This window comes from Hyla sarda, chromosome 4 (assembly GCF_029499605.1).
Source record: "Hyla sarda isolate aHylSar1 chromosome 4, aHylSar1.hap1, whole genome shotgun sequence".
Taxonomy (NCBI): Eukaryota; Metazoa; Chordata; class Amphibia; order Anura; family Hylidae; genus Hyla; species Hyla sarda.
This window is the reverse complement of record NC_079192.1, coordinates 293,024,130-293,047,162: the sequence shown is the minus strand read 5'-3', so window position 1 is coordinate 293,047,162 and position 23,033 is coordinate 293,024,130. Positions and strand designations below refer to the sequence as shown.

Below are 23,033 nucleotides of genomic sequence, written 5' to 3'. Positions count from 1 at the left end.
CTAGTCGTTGGATGTTCCATGTGCCACTGGCTGCAATACAACCCCAAAGCATGATTGATCCACCCCCATGCTTAACAGTTGGACAGAGGTTCTTTTCATTAAATTCTGTTCCCCTTCTTCTCCAAACGTACCTTTGCTCATTCCGGCCAAAAGTACAATTTTAACCTCATCGGTCCACAGAACTTGTTTCCAAAATGCATCAGGCTTGTCTATATGTTCATTTGCAAAGTTCAAACGCTGATTTTTGTGGTGAGGACATGGAAGAGGTTTTCTTCTGTTGACTCTTCCATGAAGACCATATTTGTACAAGTATCTCTTTATAGTGGAATAGTGTACTTCAACTCCAGTGTCTGCCAGATCTTTCTGGAGGGATTGTGCAGTCAAACGTGGGTTTTGAATTGTTTTTCTCACAATCCTGGTAGCTGTTCTGTCTGATATTTTTCTTGGTCTTCCAGATCTTGCTTTAACTTCCACTGTTCCTGATGACTGCAATTTCTTAATTACATTCCCGAACAGAGGATATTGACATCTGAAAACATTTTGCTATCTTCTTATAGCCTTCTCCAGCTTTGTCAGTGTCAACTATTTTCAGTTTCAGATTTCTAGACAACTGCTTAGAAGAACCCATGGTGCTGATTGTTGGGGCAAGGTCAGATGAGTCTGGGCATTTAAAACCTTTGAGATTGACTTAACCTGGTCTTCTCAGATGATGACTGAGAACAATCCATGATACTGGCAGGTCTCAGCTTTAATTCTGCTATAAATGCTATAAATTCTGCAGGATACCCAAACTTCTGCAGATGCCATTTTTTGTTTTCTGTTATTTTGAAAGTGTAAATGATGGAAATAAAATCTAACTTTTGTTGACATATTATAAGAATGTCTAATCTGTAATTTGATGCCTTTTGGAGATTTTCCATCTTTCCTTGGCTTCTTTATGCACATTAATACAAAGTTTTACCTGGGGTGCCCAAACTTTTGATCCCCACTGTAATGTGCAAAAGCAGCAGTAAAACCTTCACATGAACAGTAAAGTGTAAAAGGCAGGTATGAAATAAATTCAAAAAAGTATTTAGATTAGAAGTGTTTCTAGTTTTTGGTATATCAATTACCAATATGCAAAGTGGATAAACAGAAGAGAAACTACTATCAATATTTGGTGTGAATGCCCTTTGTCTCAAAAACAGCACCAATTCTTCTAGAAACACTTGTACACAGTTTTTGAAGGGAGTCGGCAGGGAGGTTGTGCAAAACATCTTGGAGAACTAACAACGGATCTTCTGTGGATGTAGTTTTGCTCAAATCCTTCTCTTCATGTCATTCCAGACAGACTCAATGATGTTGGTATCAGGGAGACCATATATCTTCTAAGTCTCCTTGTTCTTCTGTACACTGAAGATACTTTGTAAATGGGCACTGTCACTTGAAAAACTTTTGACACATAAGACAAAAGTTCTGATTGGTCGGGGTCTTGGGGGATCCCTCCCTCATGCACATTTTAATCCCCGACTCTTAGCAATCTTTCAATCATAGAGTTATAATAGAGCATAATGAAGGCGAAGATTGCAGAGAGCTGGAGAGTAAATCATGCTACTGCTTATTCCCTCTCGTTTACCTGATCTGTGAGGGTCTTAGCACTGAAAGACATGTCACAAGTTTTTTCAAGTAACATGGACACTTTAACCCCTCAAGGACACATGACGTACTGGAACGTCATGTGTCCGCTCCAGATCTATAACGTGGGGCCACGGCCACGGCGTCTAAAAATGGCTGGGACCCGTGGCTAATAGCGCGCGGCATTGATCGCTGTGCCGCGCGCTATTAACCCTTTAGACGCGGCCTTCAAAATTGAACGCCGCGTCTAAAGTGAAACTGAAACCATGCCGCTTAGCTCAGTGGGCTGTTCGGGATAGCCACGGCGAAATCGCGGCATCCCGAACAGCTGACAGGACAGCGGGAGGGCCCCTACCTGCCTCCTCGCTGTCCGATCGCCGAATGACTGCTCAGTGCCTGAGATCTAGGCATGAGCAGTCATGCGGCAGAATTGTTGATCACTGGTTTCTTATGAAAAACCAGTGATCAATTATGAAGATCAGTGTGTGCAGTGTTATAGGTCCCTATGGGATCTATAACACTGCAAAAAAAAAAAGTGAATAAAGATCATTTAACTCCTCCCCTATTAAAAGTTTGAATCACCCCCCTTTTCCCATAAAAAAAACCCCACAGTGTAAATAAAAATAAAAACAAACATATATGGTATCACCGCGTGCGGAAATGTCCGAATTATAAAAATATATCGTTAATTAAACCGCACGGTCAATGGCGTGCGCGCAAAAAAACATCCAAAGTCCAAAAAAGTGCATTTTTGGTCACTTTTTATATCATGAAAGAATGAATAAAAAGCGATCAATAAGTCCTATCAATGCAAAAATGGTGCCGTTAAAAACTTCAGATCACGGCGCAAAAAATGAGCCCTCATACCGCCCCATACACGGAAAAATAAAAAAGTTATAGGGGTCAGAAATGACAATTTTAAACGTATTAATTTTCCTGTATGAAGTTATGATTTTTCCCAGAAGTACGACAAAAATCAAACCTATATAAGTAGGGTATCATTTTAATCGTATGGACCTACAGAATAATGATAAGGTGCCATTTTTACCAAAAAATTTACTACGTAGAAACGGAAGCCCCCAAAAGTTACAAAACAGCGTTTTTTTTTCAATTTTGTCTCACAATGATTTTTTTTTCCGTTTCACCGTAGATTTTTGGGCAAAATGACTGACATCATTACAAAGTAGAATTGGTGGCACAAAAAATAAGCAATGATATGGATTTTTAGGTGCAAAATTGAAAGAGTTATGATTTTTTAAAGGCAAGGAGCAAAAAACGAAAATGCAAAAATGGAAAAACCCTCAGCCCTTAAGGGGTTAATGACATTGGCTGTATGCTTGAGATTATTGTCCTGTTCAGGGCTCGAGTCCTGCAGGAACCCACAGGAACGGCGTTCCTTTGCTTTTTCCAGAGGAGGAACGCCATCCCTGTTACATTAGTCCTGCAGGACCGACCTCTGAATTATTGTTACCCTCCCTCCGTCTCCTCCCCTTGCCCGGACTGCTAGATGCTGGATCTGTGATGATGTCACCATCACATGTTGGGGGCGGAGCTTAGCTGTGGAGGAGGGGCAAGATCGTGGTTGAAGGACCTGTGTGATGCTGTGGAGGAGGCGGTGCTGAGCTGGAGGAGACATGTCACATGTCACTCCAGTAAGGTAATTACATGGAAGGAGATTTGTTACAGTGTGTCACCACAGTAGTGAGGAGGTTACATGAAGAGGAGGCTTGTTACAGTGTGTCACACCAGTAGTAGCTAATAACATGAGGAGGAGGTTTGTTACAATGAGTCACTCCAGTACCAAGGAGATAACATGAGGAGGAGGTTTGTTACAGTGTGTCACCCCAGTAGTAAGGAGATTACATGAGGAGCAGGTTTGTTACAGTGTGTCACCCCAGTAGTAAGATTACATGAGGAGGAGGTTTGTTACAGTATGTCATCCCCAAGAGTAAGGAGATTACATGAGGAGGGAGGTTGTTACAGTGTGTCACCCCAGTAGTAAGGAGATTACATGAGGAGGAGGTTTGTTACAGTGTGTCACCAAGTAGTAAGGAGATTACATGAGGAGGAGGTTTGTTACAGTGTGTCACCCCAGTAGCAAGGAGATTACATGAGGAGCAGGTTTGTTACAGTGTGTCACCCCAGTAGTAAGGAGAATGATTGAGGAAGAGGTTTGTTACAGTGTGTCATCCCCAGTAGTAAGGAGATTACATGAGGAGGGAGGTTGTTACAGTGTGTCACCCCAGTAGTAAGGAGATTACATGAGGAGGAGGTTTGTTACAGTGTGTCACCAAGTAGTAAGGAGATTACATGAGGAAGAGATTTGTTACAGTGTGTCACCCCAGTAGTAAGGAGATTACATGAGGAGGAGGTTTGTTACAGTGTGTCACCCCAGAAGTAAGGAGATTACATGAGGAGGAGGTTTGTTACAGTGTGTCACCCCAGTAGTAAGGAGATTACATGAGGAAGAGGTTTGTTACAGTGTGTCACCCCAGTAGTAAGGAGATTACATGAGGAGGTTTGTTACAGTGTGTCACCCCAGTAGTGAGGAGATTACATGAGGAATAGGTTTGTTACAGTGTGTCATCCTAGTAGTAAGGAGATTACATGAGGAGGAGGTTTGTTACAGTGTGTCACCCTAGAAGTAAGGAGATTACATGAGGAGGAGGTTCATTACAGTGTGTCACCCCAGTAGTAAAGAGATTATATGAGGAGGAGGAGGAGGTTTGTTACAATGTGTCACCCTAGTAGTAAGGAGATTACATGAGGAGGAGGTTTTTTACAGTGTGTCACCCCAGTATTAAGGAGATTACATGAGGAGGGGTTTATTACAGTGTGTCAACCCAGTAGTAAGGAGATTACATGAGGAGGAGGTTTGTTACAGTATGTCACTCAAGTAGTAAGGAGATTACATGAGGAGGAGGTTTGTTACAGTGTGTCACCCCAGTAGTAAGGTGATTACATGAGAAGGAGGTTTGTAACAGTGTGTCACCCCAGTAGTAAGGTGATTACATGAGGAGGAGGTTTGTTACAGTGTGTCATCCCAGTAGTAAGGAGATTACATGAGGAGGTTTGATACAGTGTGTCACCCTAGAAGTAAGGAGAGTACATGAGGAGGAGGTTCATTACAGTGTGTCACTCCAGTAGTAAGGAGAATATATGAGATTGAGGAGGTTTGTTACAATGTGTACACCCTAGTAGTAAGGAGATTACATGAGGAGGAGTTTTTTTTTACAGTGTGTCACCCCAGTAGTAAGGAGATTACATGAGGAGGAGGTTTGTTACATTGTGTCACCACAGTAGTAAGGAGATTACATGAGGAGGAGGTTTGTTACAGTGTGTCACCACAGTAGTAAGGAGATTACATGTGGAGGAGGTTTGTTACAGTGTGTCACCCCAGCAGTGAGGAGATTACATGAAGAGGAGGTTTGTTACAGTGTGTCACCCCAGTAGTAAGGAAATTACATGAGGAGGGGTTTATTACAGTGTGTCACCCCAGTAGTAAAGAGATTACATGAGGAGGAGGTTTGTTACAGTGTGTCACCCTAGTAATAAGGAGATTACATGAGGAGGAGGTTTGATACAGTGTGTCACCCTAGAAGTAAGGAGATTACATGAGGAGGAGGTTCATTACAGTGTGTCACCCCAGTAGTAAGGAGATTATATGAGGAGGAGGTTTGTTACAATGTGTCACCCTAGTAGTAAGGAGAATACATGAGGAGGAGGTTTTTTTTACAGTGTCACCCCAGTAGTAAGGAGATTACATGAGGAGGGGTCTATTACAGTGTGTCACCCCAGTAGTAAGGAGATTACATGAGGAGGAGGTTTGTTACAGTGTGTCACCCCAATAGTAAGGTGATTACATGAGGTGGAGGTTTGTTACAGTGTGTCACCCCAGTAGTAAGGTGATTACATGAGGAGGAGGTTTGTTACAGTGTGTCATCCCAGCAGTGAGGTAATTACATGGAAGGAGATTTGTTACAGTGTGTCACCACAGTAGTAAGTAGATTACATGAGGAGGAGGTTTGTTACAGTGTGTCACCACAGTAGTAAGGAGATTACATGTGGAGGAGGTTTGTTACAGTGTGTCAACCCAATAGTAAGGAGATTACATGAGGACGGAGGTTGTTACAGTGTGTCACCCAAGTAGTAAGGAGATTACATGAGGAGGAGGTTTGTTACAGTGTGTCACCCCAGTAGTAAGGACATTACTGAGGAGGAGGTTTGTTACACTGTGTCACCCCAGTAATAAGGTGATTATATAAGGAGGAGGTTTGTTACAGTGTGTCACCCCAGTAGTAAGGTGATTACATGAGGAGGAGGTTTGTTACAGTGTGTCACCCCAGTAGTAAGGAGATTACATGAGGCGGTTTGTTACAGTGTGTCACCCCAGTAGTAAGGTGATTACATGAGGAGGAGGTTTGTTACAGTGTGTCACCCTGACGAAGCGACAAGCGAAAACGCGTTCGGGGTAGGTGAGCTGTCCCAGGATAGGGTGCATGACCAGAATTTGTTTGCCTTTCCCATTCTTTGTTTACCCTGCCCTTTCTTTCTTTGTATTTGATTCTTGTTTCTCATAGTCTCATTCTTATACATATTATGTGTTTACATATTGATATATCCCATGTGGTACGCCACTATTTTGGATGAGACTTTTTGTATTTTGTGCATTCTGTTTATTCATACGGGACATTCTCATCATTCTCTTGCAGTGTGTGTTGTATGACCACCGATTTATTATTGTTATGTAATTTTTTAATATATGTTTTGACTGTATTTTCAATAAAGTATATGAATTTTTTCCATATTTGGCCTCATTGTTTTTGGTGAGAGTATGTTATAGTGGCCTATGGTACTATTATCTAGTTAGTTTTTTGGCTAACAAGTGTGTCACCCTAGTAATAAGGAGATTACATGAGGAGGAGGTTTGATACAGTGTGTCACCCTAGAAGTAAGGAGATAACATGAGGAGGAGGTTCATTACAGTGTGTCACCCCAGTAATAAGGATATTATATGAGGAGGAGGTTTGTTACAATGTGTCACCCTAGTAGTAAGGAGAATACATGAGGAGTTTTTTTTTTTACAGTGTGTCACCCCAGTAGTAAGGAGATTACATGAGGAGGGGTCTATTACAGTGTGTCACCCCAGTAGTAAGGAGATTACATGAGGATGAGGTTTGTTACAGTGTGTCACCCCAGTATTAAGGAGATTACATGAGGATATGAGGAGGAGGTTTGTTACAGTGTGTCACCCCAGTAGTAAGGTGATTAGATGAGGAGGAGGTTTGGTACAGTGTGTCACCCCAGTAGTAAGGTGGTTACATGAGGAGGAGGTTTGTTACAGTGTGTCATCCCAGCAGTGAGGTAATTACATGGAAGTAGATTTGTTACAGTGTGTCACCACAGTAGTAAGGAGATTACACTAGGAGGAGGTTTGTTACAGTGTGTCACCACAGTAGTAAGGAGATTACATGTGGAGGAGGTTTGTTACAGTGTGTCACCCCAGTAGTAAGGAGATTACATGAGGAGGAAGGTTGTTACAGTGTGTCACCCCAGTAGTAAGGAGATTAAATGAGGAGGAGGTTTGTTACAGTGTGTCACCCCAGTAGTAAGGAGATTACATGAGGAGGAGGTTTGTTACAGTGTGTCACCCTAGTAGTAAGGAGATTACATGAGGAGGAGGTTCACTACAGTGTGTCAGCCCAGTAGTAAGTAGATTACATGAGGAGGAGGTTTGTTACAATGTGTCACCCTAGTAGTAAGGAGATTACATGAGGAGGAGGTTTGTTACAATGTGTCACCCTAGTAGTAAGGAGATTACATGAGGAGGAGGTTTTTTACAGTGTGTCATCCTGGTAAGGTAATTACATGGAAGGAGATTTGTTACAGTGTGTCACCCCAGTAGTAAGGAGATTACACGAGGAGGGGTTTGTTACAGTGTGTCACCACAGTAGTAAGGAAATTACATGAGGAGGAGGTTTGTTACAGTGTGTCACCCTAGTAGTAAGGAGATAACATGAGGAGGAGGCTTGTTACAGTGTGTCACCCCAGTATTAAGGAGATTACATGAGGAGGTTTGTTACAGTGTGTCACCCCAGTAGTAAGGAGATTACATGAGGAGGAGGTTTATTACAGTGTGTCACCCCAGTAGCAAGGAGATTACATGAGGAGGAGGTTTGTTACATTGTGCCACTCTTATAATCCGTAAGCAGCTGTATGCCTGTGGCCTGTAAGAATCCTGGAACTGTGCAGGATGTCAAGTTTTAGCTTGGACATTTTTTTTTTTTTGGCGCAAAATGGTGGTGGTGGTGGTGGGGGGGGGGGGGGGGGGGGTTGTATTAGAAATCTTGGGTGAGTTCCTACACTTTTTTTCCAGGACTTGACCCCCGTTCCTGTTGCAGAATGAATTGGAGGAATTACGACGCCTTCCTGATAGTATTGCATGAGGCAACAGATTTGTAAATTACTTTTATTAAAAAATCATAACCCTTCCAGTACTTATAATCTGCTGAATACTGCAGAGGAAATTATTTTCTTTTTGGAACACAGTGCTCTCTGTTGACCTCATGACCACAGTGCTCTTTGCTGACACCTCTGTCTATTTTAAGAGCAGGAGAAAATCCCCATAGCAAACATATTCTGCTCTGGACAGTTCCTAAAATAGACAGAGATGTCAGCAGAGAGCACTGTGGTCATGATGTCAGCAGAGAGCTCTGTTTTCCAAAAAGAAAATAATTTCCTCTGTAGTATTCAGCAGCTAATAAGTACTGGAAGGATTAAGACTTTTTAATAGAAGTCATATATAAATCTGTTTAACTTTCTGTCACCGGTTGATTTAAAAAAAAAAAGTTTTCCACCGGAGTACCCCTTTAAATGATGTCCACTTCAGGTACACATGTAATCCCCACAGATAGTAAGTCCTCTGATATCAGTCTCATTTGCAATATGCTATCAGTGTATGCTGCGTCACTGTGCCTGTCATAGCATAGCGCTTAGTGGACACTCCAAGCAATGTACAGAACTGAATGGGGTGAGGTCTCTGTGGCAAGGTTGTGTTATCACAGCTCCTATGTGTTTCAAAAACTGGACTTGTTCTCTGCTGCGGCAATAAGTCCTATCTATCCAGTTCCAACCTGTATCTTCCATTAAAAAACTAGAGTAGGTCTTCAACTTGGGCATCAATCGGAGGGGTCATTTTTGGCTGAGCATGGCTCAAATTCTCCCACTTTCATGGACATCTGTGTTTTATACCATATAGACTCATTGGCCCAGATTTATCAAACTGTGTGAGAGAAAAAATAGAGAGATTTTCCCACAGCGACCAATCACAGCTCAGCTAACGAGCTGAGGTAAAGTGAAAGCTGAGCTGTGATTGGCTGCTGTGGGAAAATCTCTAAATTTTTTTTCTCTCACACAGTTTGATAAATCTGGGCCATTGTTTATACTTTTCCCTAACAGTGTTAGTATTACCTTATAAGTAATATGTCTTACATAAATCTCCTACATCATTTACTGTATACACTGGAGGAAATAAGGCTAGTATACACTGAACAGAGGCATACCTAATGCCCCTTGTGCCCCCTGCCGAGTGCTATATCAGCGCCCCCCCCCCCCCCATGCTGCAGCATGGGAGGTATCATCAGTGTCTAATCCATACATGGGGGGCACAAGCATCATAAAGTGACCCCCTCTATATGAATTAGATACTGACAGTGCCCCCTGTATGGATTAGATACCGATGATACCCCAACATGCTGAACTCATCAATATCGTATCCACACATGGGGGCACTGTCAGTATCTAATCCATATAGAGGGGGTCACATTATGATACTTTTGCACCCCCCCCCCCCTCCCCACGTATTGATTAGACACTGATGATACCTCCCATGCTTCAGCCTGCTGGCATTAACAAACTTACTTTTATTTGAGTTTGCAGCAGCTGCAGCAGGTCCCCGGTCTTGTCTTGTCACGGGCGCTCCAGATAATGCAAGCCCGGCCCGCGCTCAGCAGCGGTGCGCAGGAAGCAAGGCTCCTCCTCTACGTACTGGCGTAGATAAAGTCGCGCGAAAAAACACAACTTGTATTTGAAGGGACGTTAGCTCGGCCCCCCTGCGCTCCGGAAACTAGGGACTGGGACAGCCGTACGCAGCAATCAGATTAACCCCATACTCACTGCTGATTGTTGCGGCGGCCGATCCCTATCCCACTGCAGCCGCACATCCTTACCAGACTCAGTAGTGGTGTGACCTGATCTGTTTGGCGGCCTGCGCAAAAGCTCAAATCTACTTCTTCTGGTCATCTTGCAAGAATCTCCTGTACGGTGGAAGTTTATGCCCCGACGGAGAAGGCTTCAATGCCTTGACAGGACCCTACCTACCAGGATTCATCTACCCCTTACAAATCATTATAAATCCGTTTGGTGAAAGCACCACAAGTCCCAGCAAGGCAACAGGGGTTACGCTGCATTCTCTCACCCACAACCAACTGTCCGTGTAATACCATCTGCACCCTGCTCAGTAATAACAGTTAACCGTAACCTGACTTATTTGTGTTCATTTACTCCCTGTGTATGGCCCAGGAGAAGCTGTCTCCAACATCGGACCATGTATAGCAGTGGTCTTCAACCTGCGGACCTCCAGATGTTGCAAAACTACAACTTCCAGCATGCCCGGACAGCCTACGGCTGTCCGGGCATGCTGGGAGTTGTAGTTTTGCAACATCTGGAGGTCCGCAGGTTGGAGACCACTGATGTATAGGATAACAGTGCCCTGGCGTCACAAAGTTATCAGGTATTTCTACCAACACCCCATGGGCTACCACATATGCACATGATACAGAAGTGGGGAATGAGAGGAGACACATAGCTGAGGGCAGGGGTATTAAAGTTAGCAATGGGTTAATAAAGCATGTCCTTTGTTATAAATGACACAAGGAATACACAGCCATGTGTGGACCATACAGACACTAACATGGGACAGTTGCTGATCAGGGCAGAGGCACATAAAGCATGGAGATGTGCTATAATGGACTAGGACAGGGGCTGACAGTCTGCACCAGGGGAAAGCAAGAAGTGCTGGGGGAGGAGCAGCCTAATAACATGGTGTAAGTGCAGTATAGAGGGACCTGGTAATGCTCACAGTACAGGAAAGGTGGCATGTCTGCCAGCAGGAACCGGGGCAGTGCCTGTTATCAGGGACTGCCCTGCAGCATCTGTTATAGTTGGGAGATATGTTACAAAGAGCATCATGTATGATGCCAACCTGTATCCACTGCACGAGGACCTGTAGTTACATCTAGTGGACACCAGGTGGCAGTGCTGAAAGCTCATTTTATTAGCAGCAAACAAAAGAAGGAGGGGCCAGATGTGGTGTCAGGCATGCCTCATCCATTTGTCGCTGTCAGAGCAGCCCCGGCCGGTGTACGGACAGCCTGGCAGCTGCTCTCACCCCTCTCCTCCTTACCATCATATTCATGCAGACAAGAGCAGTAGACAAGGATCAGATCGCGGGGAGCAGCGTTATATAGACACATCCCGGGCACTCGTCTAGTGATGCACGAGCATCTCCCGCTACTACCAGCTGCTGATGCCAATGTCTGAGCGGGGTAGCCGGTACCAGCCAGTGCCCGCATCCTTTCCTATGTAAAGACCCATCCGCTCCCACCAGCTTCCCTTCCACCAGCGCGACATCCACACCCTACAGCAGAGAGGCTCGGGCTACCCACAGCAGAGAGGCTCGGGCAGGACATCGCAATGAAGCAGGCGCTCATGGAGGTGATGAGGATGAACCGCATCTGCAGGATGGTGCTGGTCACCTGCTTAGGATCCTTCGTCCTGGTCATCTTTTATTTCCAAAGTATGTTGCACCCAGGTAAGAGTGGCACCACCCTTGTCCCCCATCTGCTCCTGGGCACCGGAGCTGTCATCTGGGGCACAAGTACCAAGCTTTGGGTACATTGCTGCACCATGACATGGACTTATGTGATGTCTAGGGTTACTTTGATGGCTTCTTCAATGACTTCTGATAGTTCTTTTCTGCTTTGACCCAATATCATTATTATTATATTTCTTTATTTATTTATTAATTATTAGACATTCGCCTCATCTTCAATCAATTGATCTTATCCCAGATAACATCCCAAAAGTAAATGTTATGTCTTTCCCTCAGCTTATCCATTGTCACAGTTATAACGGTTTGGTTTTCTATACTTGTGTCATATACATAGTATCTTGTTGAGACATTTGACACTTTGTGTTGTCTTGTTGACTTTTTGGCTGATTGCTTTATTTGTTGGTACTATGTAAATAAACAATCACTGCATCTGTGTTTCCCCAACCAGGGCGCCTTCAGATGCTGCAAAACTACAACTCCCAGCATGCCCGGACAGCCTTCGGCTGTCCGGGCATGCTGGGAGTTGTAGTTTTGCACAAGCTAAAGCCACACTGATTAAGAAACTCAGCACTACATAAATGAAAAGTTCTACAACTTTTTATTTCCTAACCATTTTCAAGATGGCTGTTTGCTGTCAGTGAATGAAAACCTTTTGTTTGCAAACCTATACATAGCTAGGTCTTGCTTTCAGCTTAAAAATAGATATAGTCGTATCCAGTGCAATAAATACATTAGCACAAATGTATCTGACACTTTGCTACAATGTATCAGTCTGGTGTCCTGGCATTACCTAGACTGGACACAACCTAATGTATTTTAAAGCTGTGTTCAGGTTTATATTTATTTATTTTTTACATTTTATTTATTTATTTTTTAATTCTTAAAAATTGAGATATCAAAGTTCTAAACCTTTTCATATGTACGGAATACAATTCAGGGAACCCCTGTAAGTCATGTCCCTCATTGTGCCACATAGGCATAAAACTTTCTACCACGCTGTCAAGTACATAAAAGATTAAGATAAAAAATATATATAAAAAAAAAAGTGCCATAGCGTTGTGTGCTACAAATTTATTTTACAGTGTGAGATATATTTATTTATGCCTCAAGTGGGGCAAAAAATTATTTAGTCGGCCACCAATTGTGCAAGTTCTCCCACTTAAAAAGATGAGAGAGGCCTGTAATTTTCATCATAGGTATAACTCAACTATGAGAGACATAATGAGAAAAAAGTCATAAAATCACATTGTCTGATTTTTAAAGAATTTATTTGCAAATTATGGTGGAAAATAAGTATTTGGTCAATGACAAAAGTTCTTCTCAATACTTTGTTATATACCCTTTGTTGGCAATGACAGAGGTCAAACGTTTTCTATAAGTCTTCACAAGGTTTTCACACACTGTTGCTGGTATTTTGGCCCATTCCTCCATGCAGATCTCCTCTAGAGCAGCGATGTTTTGGGGATGTCACCTGGCAACACAGACTTTCAACTCTCCCCAAAGGTTTTCTATGGGGTTGAGACCTGGAGACTGGCTAGGCCACTCCAGGACCTTGAAATGCTTCTTACAAAGCCACTTCTTTATTGCCCGGGCGGTGTGTTTGGGATCATTGTCATGCTGAAAGACCCAGCCACGTTTCATCTTCAATGTCCTTGCTGATGGAAGGAGGTTTTCACTCAAAATCTCACGATACATGGCCCCATTCATTCTTTCCTTTACACGGATCAGTCGTCCTGGTCCCTTAGCAGAAAAAACAGCCCCAAAGCATGATGTTTCCACCCCCATGCTTTACAGTAGGTATGGTGTTCTTTGGATGCATTCTTTCTCCTCCAAACACGATGAGTTAAGTTTTTACCAAAAAGTTCTACTTTGGTTTCATCTGACCAAATTACATTCTCCCAATACTCTTCTGGATCATCCAAATGCTCTCTAACAAACTTCAAACGGGCCCGGAGATGTACTGTGTTAAGCAGGTGGACACGTCTGGCACTGCATGATTTGAGTCCCTGGTGGTGTAGTGTGTTACTGATGGTAGCCTTTGTTACTATGGTCCCAGCTCTCTGCAGGTCATTCACTAGGTCCACCTGTGTGGTTCTGGGATTTTTGCTCACCATTCTTTTAATTATTTTGACTCTACAGGGTGAGATCTTGCGTGGAGCTCCAGATCGAGGTAGATTATCAGTGGTCTCGTATGTCTTCCATTTTCTAATAATTGCTCTCTCAGTTGATTTCTTCACACCAAGCTGCTTGCCTATTGCAGATTCAGTCTTCCCAGCCTGGTGCAGATCTACAATTTTGTTTCTGGTGTCCTTCGACAGCTCTGTGGTCTTGGCCATAGTGGAGTGTGACTTTTTGAGGTTGAGGACAGGTGTCTTTTATACTGATAACAAGTTCAAACAGGTGCTATTAATACAGGTAATGAGTGGAGAACAGAGGAGACTCTTAAAGAAGAAGTTACAGGTCTGTGAGAGCCAGAAATCTTGCCTGTTTGTAGGTGACCAAATACCAAATACACCACAATTTGCAAATACATTTTTGTGATTTTGCAATTGGTGGCTGACTAAATACTTTTTTGCCCCACTGTATGCCACATGGCTGAGACTTACACAGTACATGTCATTGTCATATATACTAGAACTGGATATTGTCGAACTGTTGTTGACTGCGTATGTTTGTCGCAAACTATGGAGACAAATATTTTCACAATATTAGTTACATAAATGGTATATTATGGTACAAGCTAATGTGTTCTGCATGGGATGTCTATATTTTCTGTGATATATGTAAAAACAAAACCTTCAATACGTCTGACTTTAAGGGTTAATCGTTCTCTGTGTAACTTGTGTCAATGCGTTGTAGTGTGATCTTTGAAGCCCATTAGATGCTTCCCTTCTTGTTAAGTAAGGATCATGATAAGCGTGTCGCCATGGGAAGGGAATCGTGTCCTTAGTGCATCAGATTGCCTTGTGGCTGCTAATTCAGGAGCCTATGTGCTGCTCATTTCATTGTAATTGTTTGGTTAAGTCTGGACACAAGTAAGATGGCTTAATGTTCCTGCCGAGTGCACCCCCTTTAAATGGGCATCCGTTGTGTCCTCCTAAGTTCTGTAGTCTGCTACTTAAATAGTTCTTACAGTATATTGCCAAAAAAGCTTTTATAAAGAGCAAAGTGAAAGGCAACATGGTTTTGGTATAGTCGATGTTCACAATGTGCCCAAAGGTTGTTTAAAATGAATGGATAAGTAAGCGTTTCTAGTCTTAGGGAGGCGATGGATAGATAGATAGAAAAGATAGGACAGATAGACAAACAGATAGATAGATAGATAGATAGATAGATAAGATATGGCAGAGAAATAGATAGATAAATAGATAGATAGATATGACAGCCAGATAAGATACGGCACATAAATAGATACATAAATAAATAGATAAGATACGACAGACAGATAGATAGATACAATATGGCAGATAAATAGATAGATAAATACATAAGGTACGACAGATAGATAGATAAATATAAGATAGACACTGGATTAGATCGATAGATATGAGATAGATAGATATGAGATAGATAGATATGAGATAGATAGATAGATATGAGATAGATAGATAGATAGATATGAGATAGATAGATAGATACATATGAGATAGATATGAGATAGATATGAGATAGATAGATAGATAGATATGAGATAGATAGATATGAGATAGATACATAGATAGGAGATAGATAGATAGATAGATATGAGATAGATAGATAGATAGATAGATAGATAGGAGATAGATAGAAAAATAAGATACCACAGATAGATAAGATTTGGCAGATAAATCGATAGATAAATAGATAAGATACAGTAGACAAGACAGATACATAGATAGATAAGATACAGCAGCTAAATAGATAAGATACAACATAGATAGATAGATAAATAAATAGATAGAGGGACACTTACCATTGCACTTAGAGCTGTTTTGTTGTCTACATTTGGAGCAGTTTTGGCACAATGTTTTTTTTTTGTTTGTTTTTTGCACCTTTTTTCGACTTTTCAAATAGACGTTCTTCACAATGTTGTTTTGCTATACACCATTAATACGATTCACCACGCAGTGGTGACATATTTACTAACTGTGACTTTTAGAAAAAAGTTGCACATTTTTGCGCAGAGAGCAAAATCAATGCGCAACTCTACACTATCAAAAATAGGGACATGAGGAAAGCCTGTACACTAAGGAAATGTACAAAGTGCTGATAATACATGAAATTTATCATCGTCCTTGGGACTTTTGATAATTTTTTTGCACGCACATCAAAACCGCCATGGAGAAAAACAACTGCATTAGACTTCTTTTGATAAATAACAGCCATTATGTTTTAAGTTTGTGTCTTCCAAATTCCCAAATGACTCTCAAAAAAAGTGTTGATGACTGTTTCATTTATTTTTCCCATTTAGCATCCAAAACTTTTGTTTGTTACAAAATGTGTTTAAATGATCTATGTGAAAATGTCCGTCCTGTTATAAATGATAAGAATGTAAGACATCACTACGCAGTTCAGTAGTTACGCACAAGGCCACATGTTGAGTGCATTTAAATAGGACACTGATCTTTGAGGCGACTCCAAATATTTTTATTCAGGGGTACTCCGGTGGAAATTTTATTTTTTTTTTTAATCAAGAGGTGTCAGAAAGTTAAAGAGATTTGTAATTACTTCTATTAAAAAAAATCTTAATCCTTCCAGTACTTATTAGCTGCTGAATACTACAGAGGAAATTATTTTCTTTTTGGATCACAGTGCTCTCTGCTGACATCTCTGTCCATTTTAGGAACTGACCAGAGCAGCATATGTTTGCTATGGGGATTTTCTCCTACTCTGGACAGTTCTTAAAATGGACAGAGATGTCAGCAGAGAGCACTGTGCTCGCGATGTCAGCAGACAGTTCTGTGTTCCAAAAAGAAAATAATTTCCTCTGTAGTATTCAGCAGCTAATAAGTACTGGAAGGATTAAGATTTTTTTAATAGAAGTAATTTACAAATCTGTTTAACTTTCTGGCACCAGTTGATTTAAAAAAAAAAAAAAAAAAAAGTTTTCCACTGGAGCACCCCGTTAAGGGGGAATATCCTAAAATTTCTTGATATGAAATGTCTGAAATGGTATGTATTATCTTGTTTTGCAGCAGCTGTGATACAGTACTGGATTACTCACACTGCAGATGCTGAAGAACTTCTTTGTAATGAGAGATTGTGTCAGTCAGTGGGTAGCGTAGAGAAAGGTTTATGCAGGAAGAGATAAGTTGCCTCTGTGTAGCATTACTTCTTTCTGTATAATATCCAGGGTCTGGTATCTGGTATCACAGGATGTGAATATGAATAGTATTCACCAATTATATTGTTTCACTACATTTGTTGTTAAACATTGTTATTTCATTAATATACTTTGCAAGTAGATTGGTATACATCCAAATTTGTCATTTCCAATACAGTGGTCCCTCAAGTTACAATATGAATTGGTTCCAGGACGACCATTGTATGTTGAAACCATTGTATGTTGAGACCAGAACTCTATGGAAACCTGGTAATTGGTTCTGAAGCCCCAAAATATCATCCAAAGATAAGAAAAAGTGAGAATTGAATAGAAATAAGTAGATAACTAATATAGATAAAGCAAATCCTTACATATAAAAGTGAGAAAGATCTGCTGGGAGCCGTAAATCAATGTCTATGTCAGTGATTCCCATCCAGCGTGCCTCCAGCTGTTGCAAAACTACAACTCCCAGCATGCCTGGACATGCTGGGAGTTGTAGTTTTGCAACAGCTGGAGGCACCCTGGTTGGGAAAGACTGGTCTTTATAGAGGACAGGAGCTTCTTCAGGGTCCTGTACAGTACACGCAAAATGTAGCCGCCCTCACCTGTGTCCAAAGGAGCAGCTAACTGTGGCACAGGTAAAGAGTAATACAGAACATGTAGTACCTCGCTGTATTTTAGGGAGGCGCTACCAGTCAGTCAGTGCATGCACTTCAGTAGTACAGGTGTAAATGTCTATTCTAATTGGTCAGTTCTTCCAGCCATTGACACGTTTCGCAGATCTGGACTGTCTGTACATTGTATGTTGAGTCTGGTTTCAAGTTACAATGGTCCAGAAAAGACCATTGTATGTTGAAACTATTGTATGTTGAGGCCATTGTAAGTTGAGGGATCACTGTATATGACTTTACCAACAATATATGTAGATAAAACAGTCATTGTGTTCTTAGCACCTCTGAGCGTTGCTTTGCACTTGGATGTGAGTGTCTTGTAGAGTAACCTGAGAATACTCTTCTTGTTGGTGCTGAGTAATGTGCACTGCACTCCATTACTGCTCCTCGAAGACAGCGTATATAGAAGATTGGACAGGAAAATGCCCAGAGCCAGGTAATGAAGCGGTGAGTGGTAAAGCCATTTGTTACAATCAGGATTAGTCTCAGCAGCCTGCAATGAACATGCTAACCTTGGGGTGAGTTCAGGCATACTGCCGGGACACATGAGCACACTTGAAAGGGAAGCATTGGCAGCTAGTGACTTCCATCTATTTCCATGGGGAGCAGCTGAACAACAATGTTATTTGGCCAAAAGTCATAAATTTACTGAGTATGCGACATTGCTCTTTTTTTAAGACTGTAAAATTGTTTGCAACCGTTCGGATATATTGTAATATTATTTACTTTTGTGTAGAAAGTGTACATGATACTATCATAACAGAACACATTGTGGCTTGATGTAGAGATACATTTGACCCAAACTATTTAGGGAATGAGCAAAAGCAGTTTTTTTAAGTTGAAAATATACTTGAATTATGGTTAAAAAAAAAAAAACTGCTAAGGCTATTTTCTCACTGTATATTTGAAGTATAGATTGAGGGCTCCCCAAATTATCCCTCTTCCTTATACCCATGACAGATGCCACATAAAGATGTAAAAAGGAAAGTCGATACCAGGTGGTTCATGGGGTTTTTGTACTGTATCCTGCCCTTTTCTGTAGCAGAGAAGTCTGCACTATTTCATACAGCAAACTCTCATATATACTAATACAGTGGTCCCTCAAGTTACAATATTAATTGGTTCCAGGACGACCATTGTATGTTGAAACCATTGTATGTTGAGACCAGAACTGTATGGAATCCTGGTAATTGGTTCTAAAGGCACCAAAATCTCATCCAAAAATAGGAAAAAGTGAGAATTAAAGAAAAATAAGTAGATAACTAATATAGATAAAGCAAATCCTTACATATAAAAGTAAGAAAGATCTGCTGGGAGTTGTAAATCATAGTCTATGTCAGTGTTTCCCAAGCAGGGAGCCTCCAGCTGTTGCAAAACTACAACTCCCAGCATGCCCGGACAGCCGTTGGCTGTCCGGGCATGCTGGGAGTTGTAGTTTTGCAACAGCTGGGGGCACCCTGCTTGGGAAACACTGGTCTATGTAGAGGACAGGAGCTTCTTCGGGGTCCTGTACAGTACACACAATGTCCTAATAAAGTAATGGAGTCGCCCTCACCTGGTGTCCAAAGGAGCAGCTAACCCTGGTACAGGTACAGAGTACATAACATACCTCCCTCTACTGTACGGGGCACTACCAGACACAAGTCAGTGCATGCACTTCAGTAATACAGGTAAAGAGTACAGAACATGTAATACCTTCCTGTACTGTAGGGGGCACTATCAGACACCAGTCAGTGCATACGCTTCAGTAATACAGGGGTTTTACCAGTGAATGCCCATTTTGATTGGTCGGTTCTTCCGGCCATTGACAGGTATCACAGATCTGGACTGTCTGTACATTGTATGTTGAGTCTGGTTTCAACTTACGATGGTCCAGAAAAGACCATTGTATGTTGAAACTATTGTATGTTGAGGCCATTGTAAGTTGAGGGATCACTGTAGAGGTAAAATGACATCCTTCTGGCCTCAAGTGGGTAACGGAAGTCTATGGGTATGCTTACCATGTACACCAGAAACTTTCCCGGGGCGTACAGTGTGAATGAAGTGTGAAATTGGTCTAAGCTGTTTCTGTACATCTAAAATACACAAATAGTAAGAGAGCTGAAAACGCAAAAAAAATAAATGTAAAAAGAGCAGTTATTTTTATTACATTTTTTTTCTGTATTGGTTTCACTCCTAGTTTTGGCTAAAAAATACAGATCAAAATACTATCTCTAGGTTCACTCTAGACACACTTCGGAAGAAGCATAGGTAGTTGGCATAGCATGAGTACCATATTTAAGTGTGTCTCGCGAGAAGGTCCACTGCTGCACACAACTTATGTCTCATTACAGAATGACATCAAGCCGAAAGGACATCAAAAACTGATATAGAATTGGACCCACTACCCCTTTAAATTGGGGTTCATAAATGTTCTCTATTCTCTTCACTTCTGATATCCAAAGTTCACAAGAAAAATAGTCCACCACAAATATATATCATTTGATATGTTTCTGAAGTTGTTGGACCCTAAAGGCCAATCTATTGTGCTTGTATCATATGGACGATCCTGCTCCGTACTCTGTCTCTTGGAGGATTGCTCTGTTGTGTATTACAGTTTATATATTTTTTTATAGAAGAAAATCTGCTTTTCAGCAGCTATTTCAAACGAGACGAACAATATAGCTGCAAAAATGTTGGTATCTACGGAAGTGAATAAAACAAAATGACCTCTGGATATTCCGCTAACTTCTGATTTACTAACATATGGCCAATATTACAGCTTAAGTGGAAATATTATTTAAGATAGATAAAGTGTGGAGATCTTCAACAAATCTCACAATTTTCCTGTCCCACATCAAAATACTAAATGGTTAAGTTTACCAAGCATGGCTTTCCTCATTGGATGTATGGCAGTAGGCAGATAGGATAGATGACTGTACAGCTGCCTCTTTGACAAGGGTTAATGGTATTCAACCCCTTTTCAGGGAGCGGGCTGATTCATTACCGCTGAGCTTGTCTCTCAATAGGTAGCCGTATTGTATATTCTGCATATAAAGAAGGCCGAACTGTTACCGAGATGATGAGCATATAGAAATGGTAGGGGGTGAAATAAAAGGAGCAGATTATCCTGTGTAAATCAAAGATGAATGTATGATAATTCATGAGAGGAGGAGGGTGCTGGATATTACATAACTGATTTACTAAAGATATCAGCCAAAGAGGTCACTATGATGAAAACTGACCACATTTTATAGAATAATACTCATGGTCTAATACAGACAGGGATTCTCAGAAGCAATGTAATAGGGAATGTGGGATGTAGACCTACCAAGCCTAAGCCAATAGCCGGCCTTAGCTAAGTGCGTCCACTTCAGTTGTGCTGGTCACCAAACTGCTGCCAGGGGTGGGGGGTTGAGGAGAAGTTAGGTGCGCTGTCTATGTAAGTATGTATGTGAGTGTGTTTATGTATATCAGTGTGCTGGGGACCTGATAGTGGGGTCTTCATTATACTGGGGGCCTGATACTGGGGTCTGTTTTATACTTGAGACCTGATTTTGGGGTCTGTATTATAATGGGGTCTAACTCTGGGGGGCTTTATTATACTGGGCTCTGATTTAAGGGTCTGTATAATGCTGGGGGTCTGGTATTAGGGTTTTATTACAGTGGGGGTCTCATTCAGAGGTCTGTATCATACATAAGACCTGAAAATGGGGTCTGATTTTGGGGTCTATATTATACTGGGGTCTGATTCTGGGGTCCTTGTTATACTGTGCTCTTATTTTACAGTCTGCATTATGCTGGGGGTCTGATAGTGGTGTTTAGATTATACCTGGGGCCTGATACTGGGGTATGTATTATGCTGAGGTCTGATTCTAGGGTCTGTTGATACCGGGGTCTGTACTATGCTCTGGGCCTGAAACTGGGCTATGTATTAATAAAAAAAAAAACATGGTCAGTAGTTTCTGTCATTTTTACACATATGTCCATGAGAGAAGTAAGCAAAACATAAGCAAAAGCACTAAATCTATCAATCTAAGTTGGTGTGTCGGGCAGAAGCCCCTGGGGATTGCCCTGATAACTCAATGTTCAGGCAGCATGAAAGTAATGTCAGATTACATTTAATGGGAACAAGCAGTCTAAACATGTTATAAAGCAGGGGGTGCTTAGAAGATTGATATAAGGTGTTGTGGGGAAACTCCAATCAGGAGTCCAATGGGTGGTTGAGGGTCGAAAGCAGTTACTGACAGCTATCTCTTTGCACACATTCATACATGGAAAGCTGTCGATTATTGAGTGAGACCGCTCGCTGGACTCCTAAACCCAGACAAAATGAGAAAGGTTTTGCTGAATGAGTGGCGAGGGGATAAATATGCAGCCTATCAATAGGCAGAAATTATTATTTCAGAATGCCCAGAGTATTATAAAAAATATAATCAGGTTTATTCCTGGATCACAGGTTTATATTTAAAAAAATATTACTATTTTTAATATTTATTATTTACAATGTATTATTATTTTGGAGTAATTTAGAGTGCAGGAATGTGCTCTCCGGTCTTTTTCCAGCCTTCTGTTCTGTAAAAGCCATCCATGCTGCAGTCGTTTAGTGACCTATAAAATAGTCTTAGGTCATTTAATTTAATTGTAACATGTCCTATTTAATGGCTCTGGTCAAGGATAATCACTTCTACTAGTAAAATACTTTCTTCATGGGAAATGTTTTCCCCATCAGCGAGTGTGCTTTCTTCTAATTATTTTTCTAATTAATTTTTCCTTAACAAAAATGCTGAAAAAAAACTATGTTTCTTTAGTTAAAAGAGCAACTGTAAATGGTTAAACCAAATGATTGTTCAGACAAAATAAGAGATAGCTGACTCTAGTAAAAGGCCATGGACACTCGTGAATGTTATCATTTTTAAATGCATTGCATGTTCTTTTAGAAGTAAAACAGATTTTTTGTTAGTTTTGATTAAACATTTTCTGAAATGTGCATGTATTACAATACATTACAAGCTGCTATGTGCCATTCTAGGCTGGTTCCTTCAGACAAGTCTTTAATTACTACCCTCTCTCTGCTGAAGTCTAATCTAAGTGGATGTCTAATAATATCAGAAAAGATGGACTCAAATCAGAGATATAAAGTCAGGGAAGGGCTGCAGAATTAGCTGTAAAAAGCTGCGTGAGAGATCGAGCCCAGAAGGGCTTTAAGCAGCATGCTTTGTATTGTAATACATGCAAGTTGTAGAATCTAAGTGTGGGTTCACATCAGCATTTTTCATTTCCGTTACTCAATTCTGTTAGAGAAATTGAGAAGCAGAAATGAAAATGAAGGTAACGGATCTCATTAATTTCTATGGGCTTTTTAAATTTTCAGTTATCATTAGTTATGCTTCATTTCTGTTATTTATATATGAAAAAACAGGCATGCAGAAATGTTTTTTCTGTCATAAATAACGGATATTCAAATGTACTTTAGTAAATAAACATTAAAGGGGTTATCCACCATAAGGTGATTTTAGTACGTACCTGTCAGACAGTAATTGACATGCTTAGGAAGGATCTGCACTTGTCTTGA

The 23,033-nt window shown here is 41.1% G+C and overlaps 1 protein-coding gene across 2 annotated transcripts in view; it reads left to right on the top strand.

Annotated features, from left to right (window-relative positions):
• Positions 1-10,985: 10,985 nt before the first annotated feature.
• The window catches only part of CHST11 (carbohydrate sulfotransferase 11), a 213,938-nt gene continuing 201,890 nt past the window's right edge, over positions 10,986-23,033 (top strand). The window contains exon 1 of one of the 2 annotated variants that reach the window (XM_056574514.1): positions 10,986-11,470. In XM_056574514.1, coding sequence (XP_056430489.1) covers positions 11,368-11,470 — 103 coding nt within the window. In that variant the 5' untranslated portion in view covers positions 10,986-11,367. Of the gene's footprint in view, positions 11,486-23,033 lie in introns of both variants that reach the window. The other variant, XM_056574513.1, reaches the window with a different exon arrangement.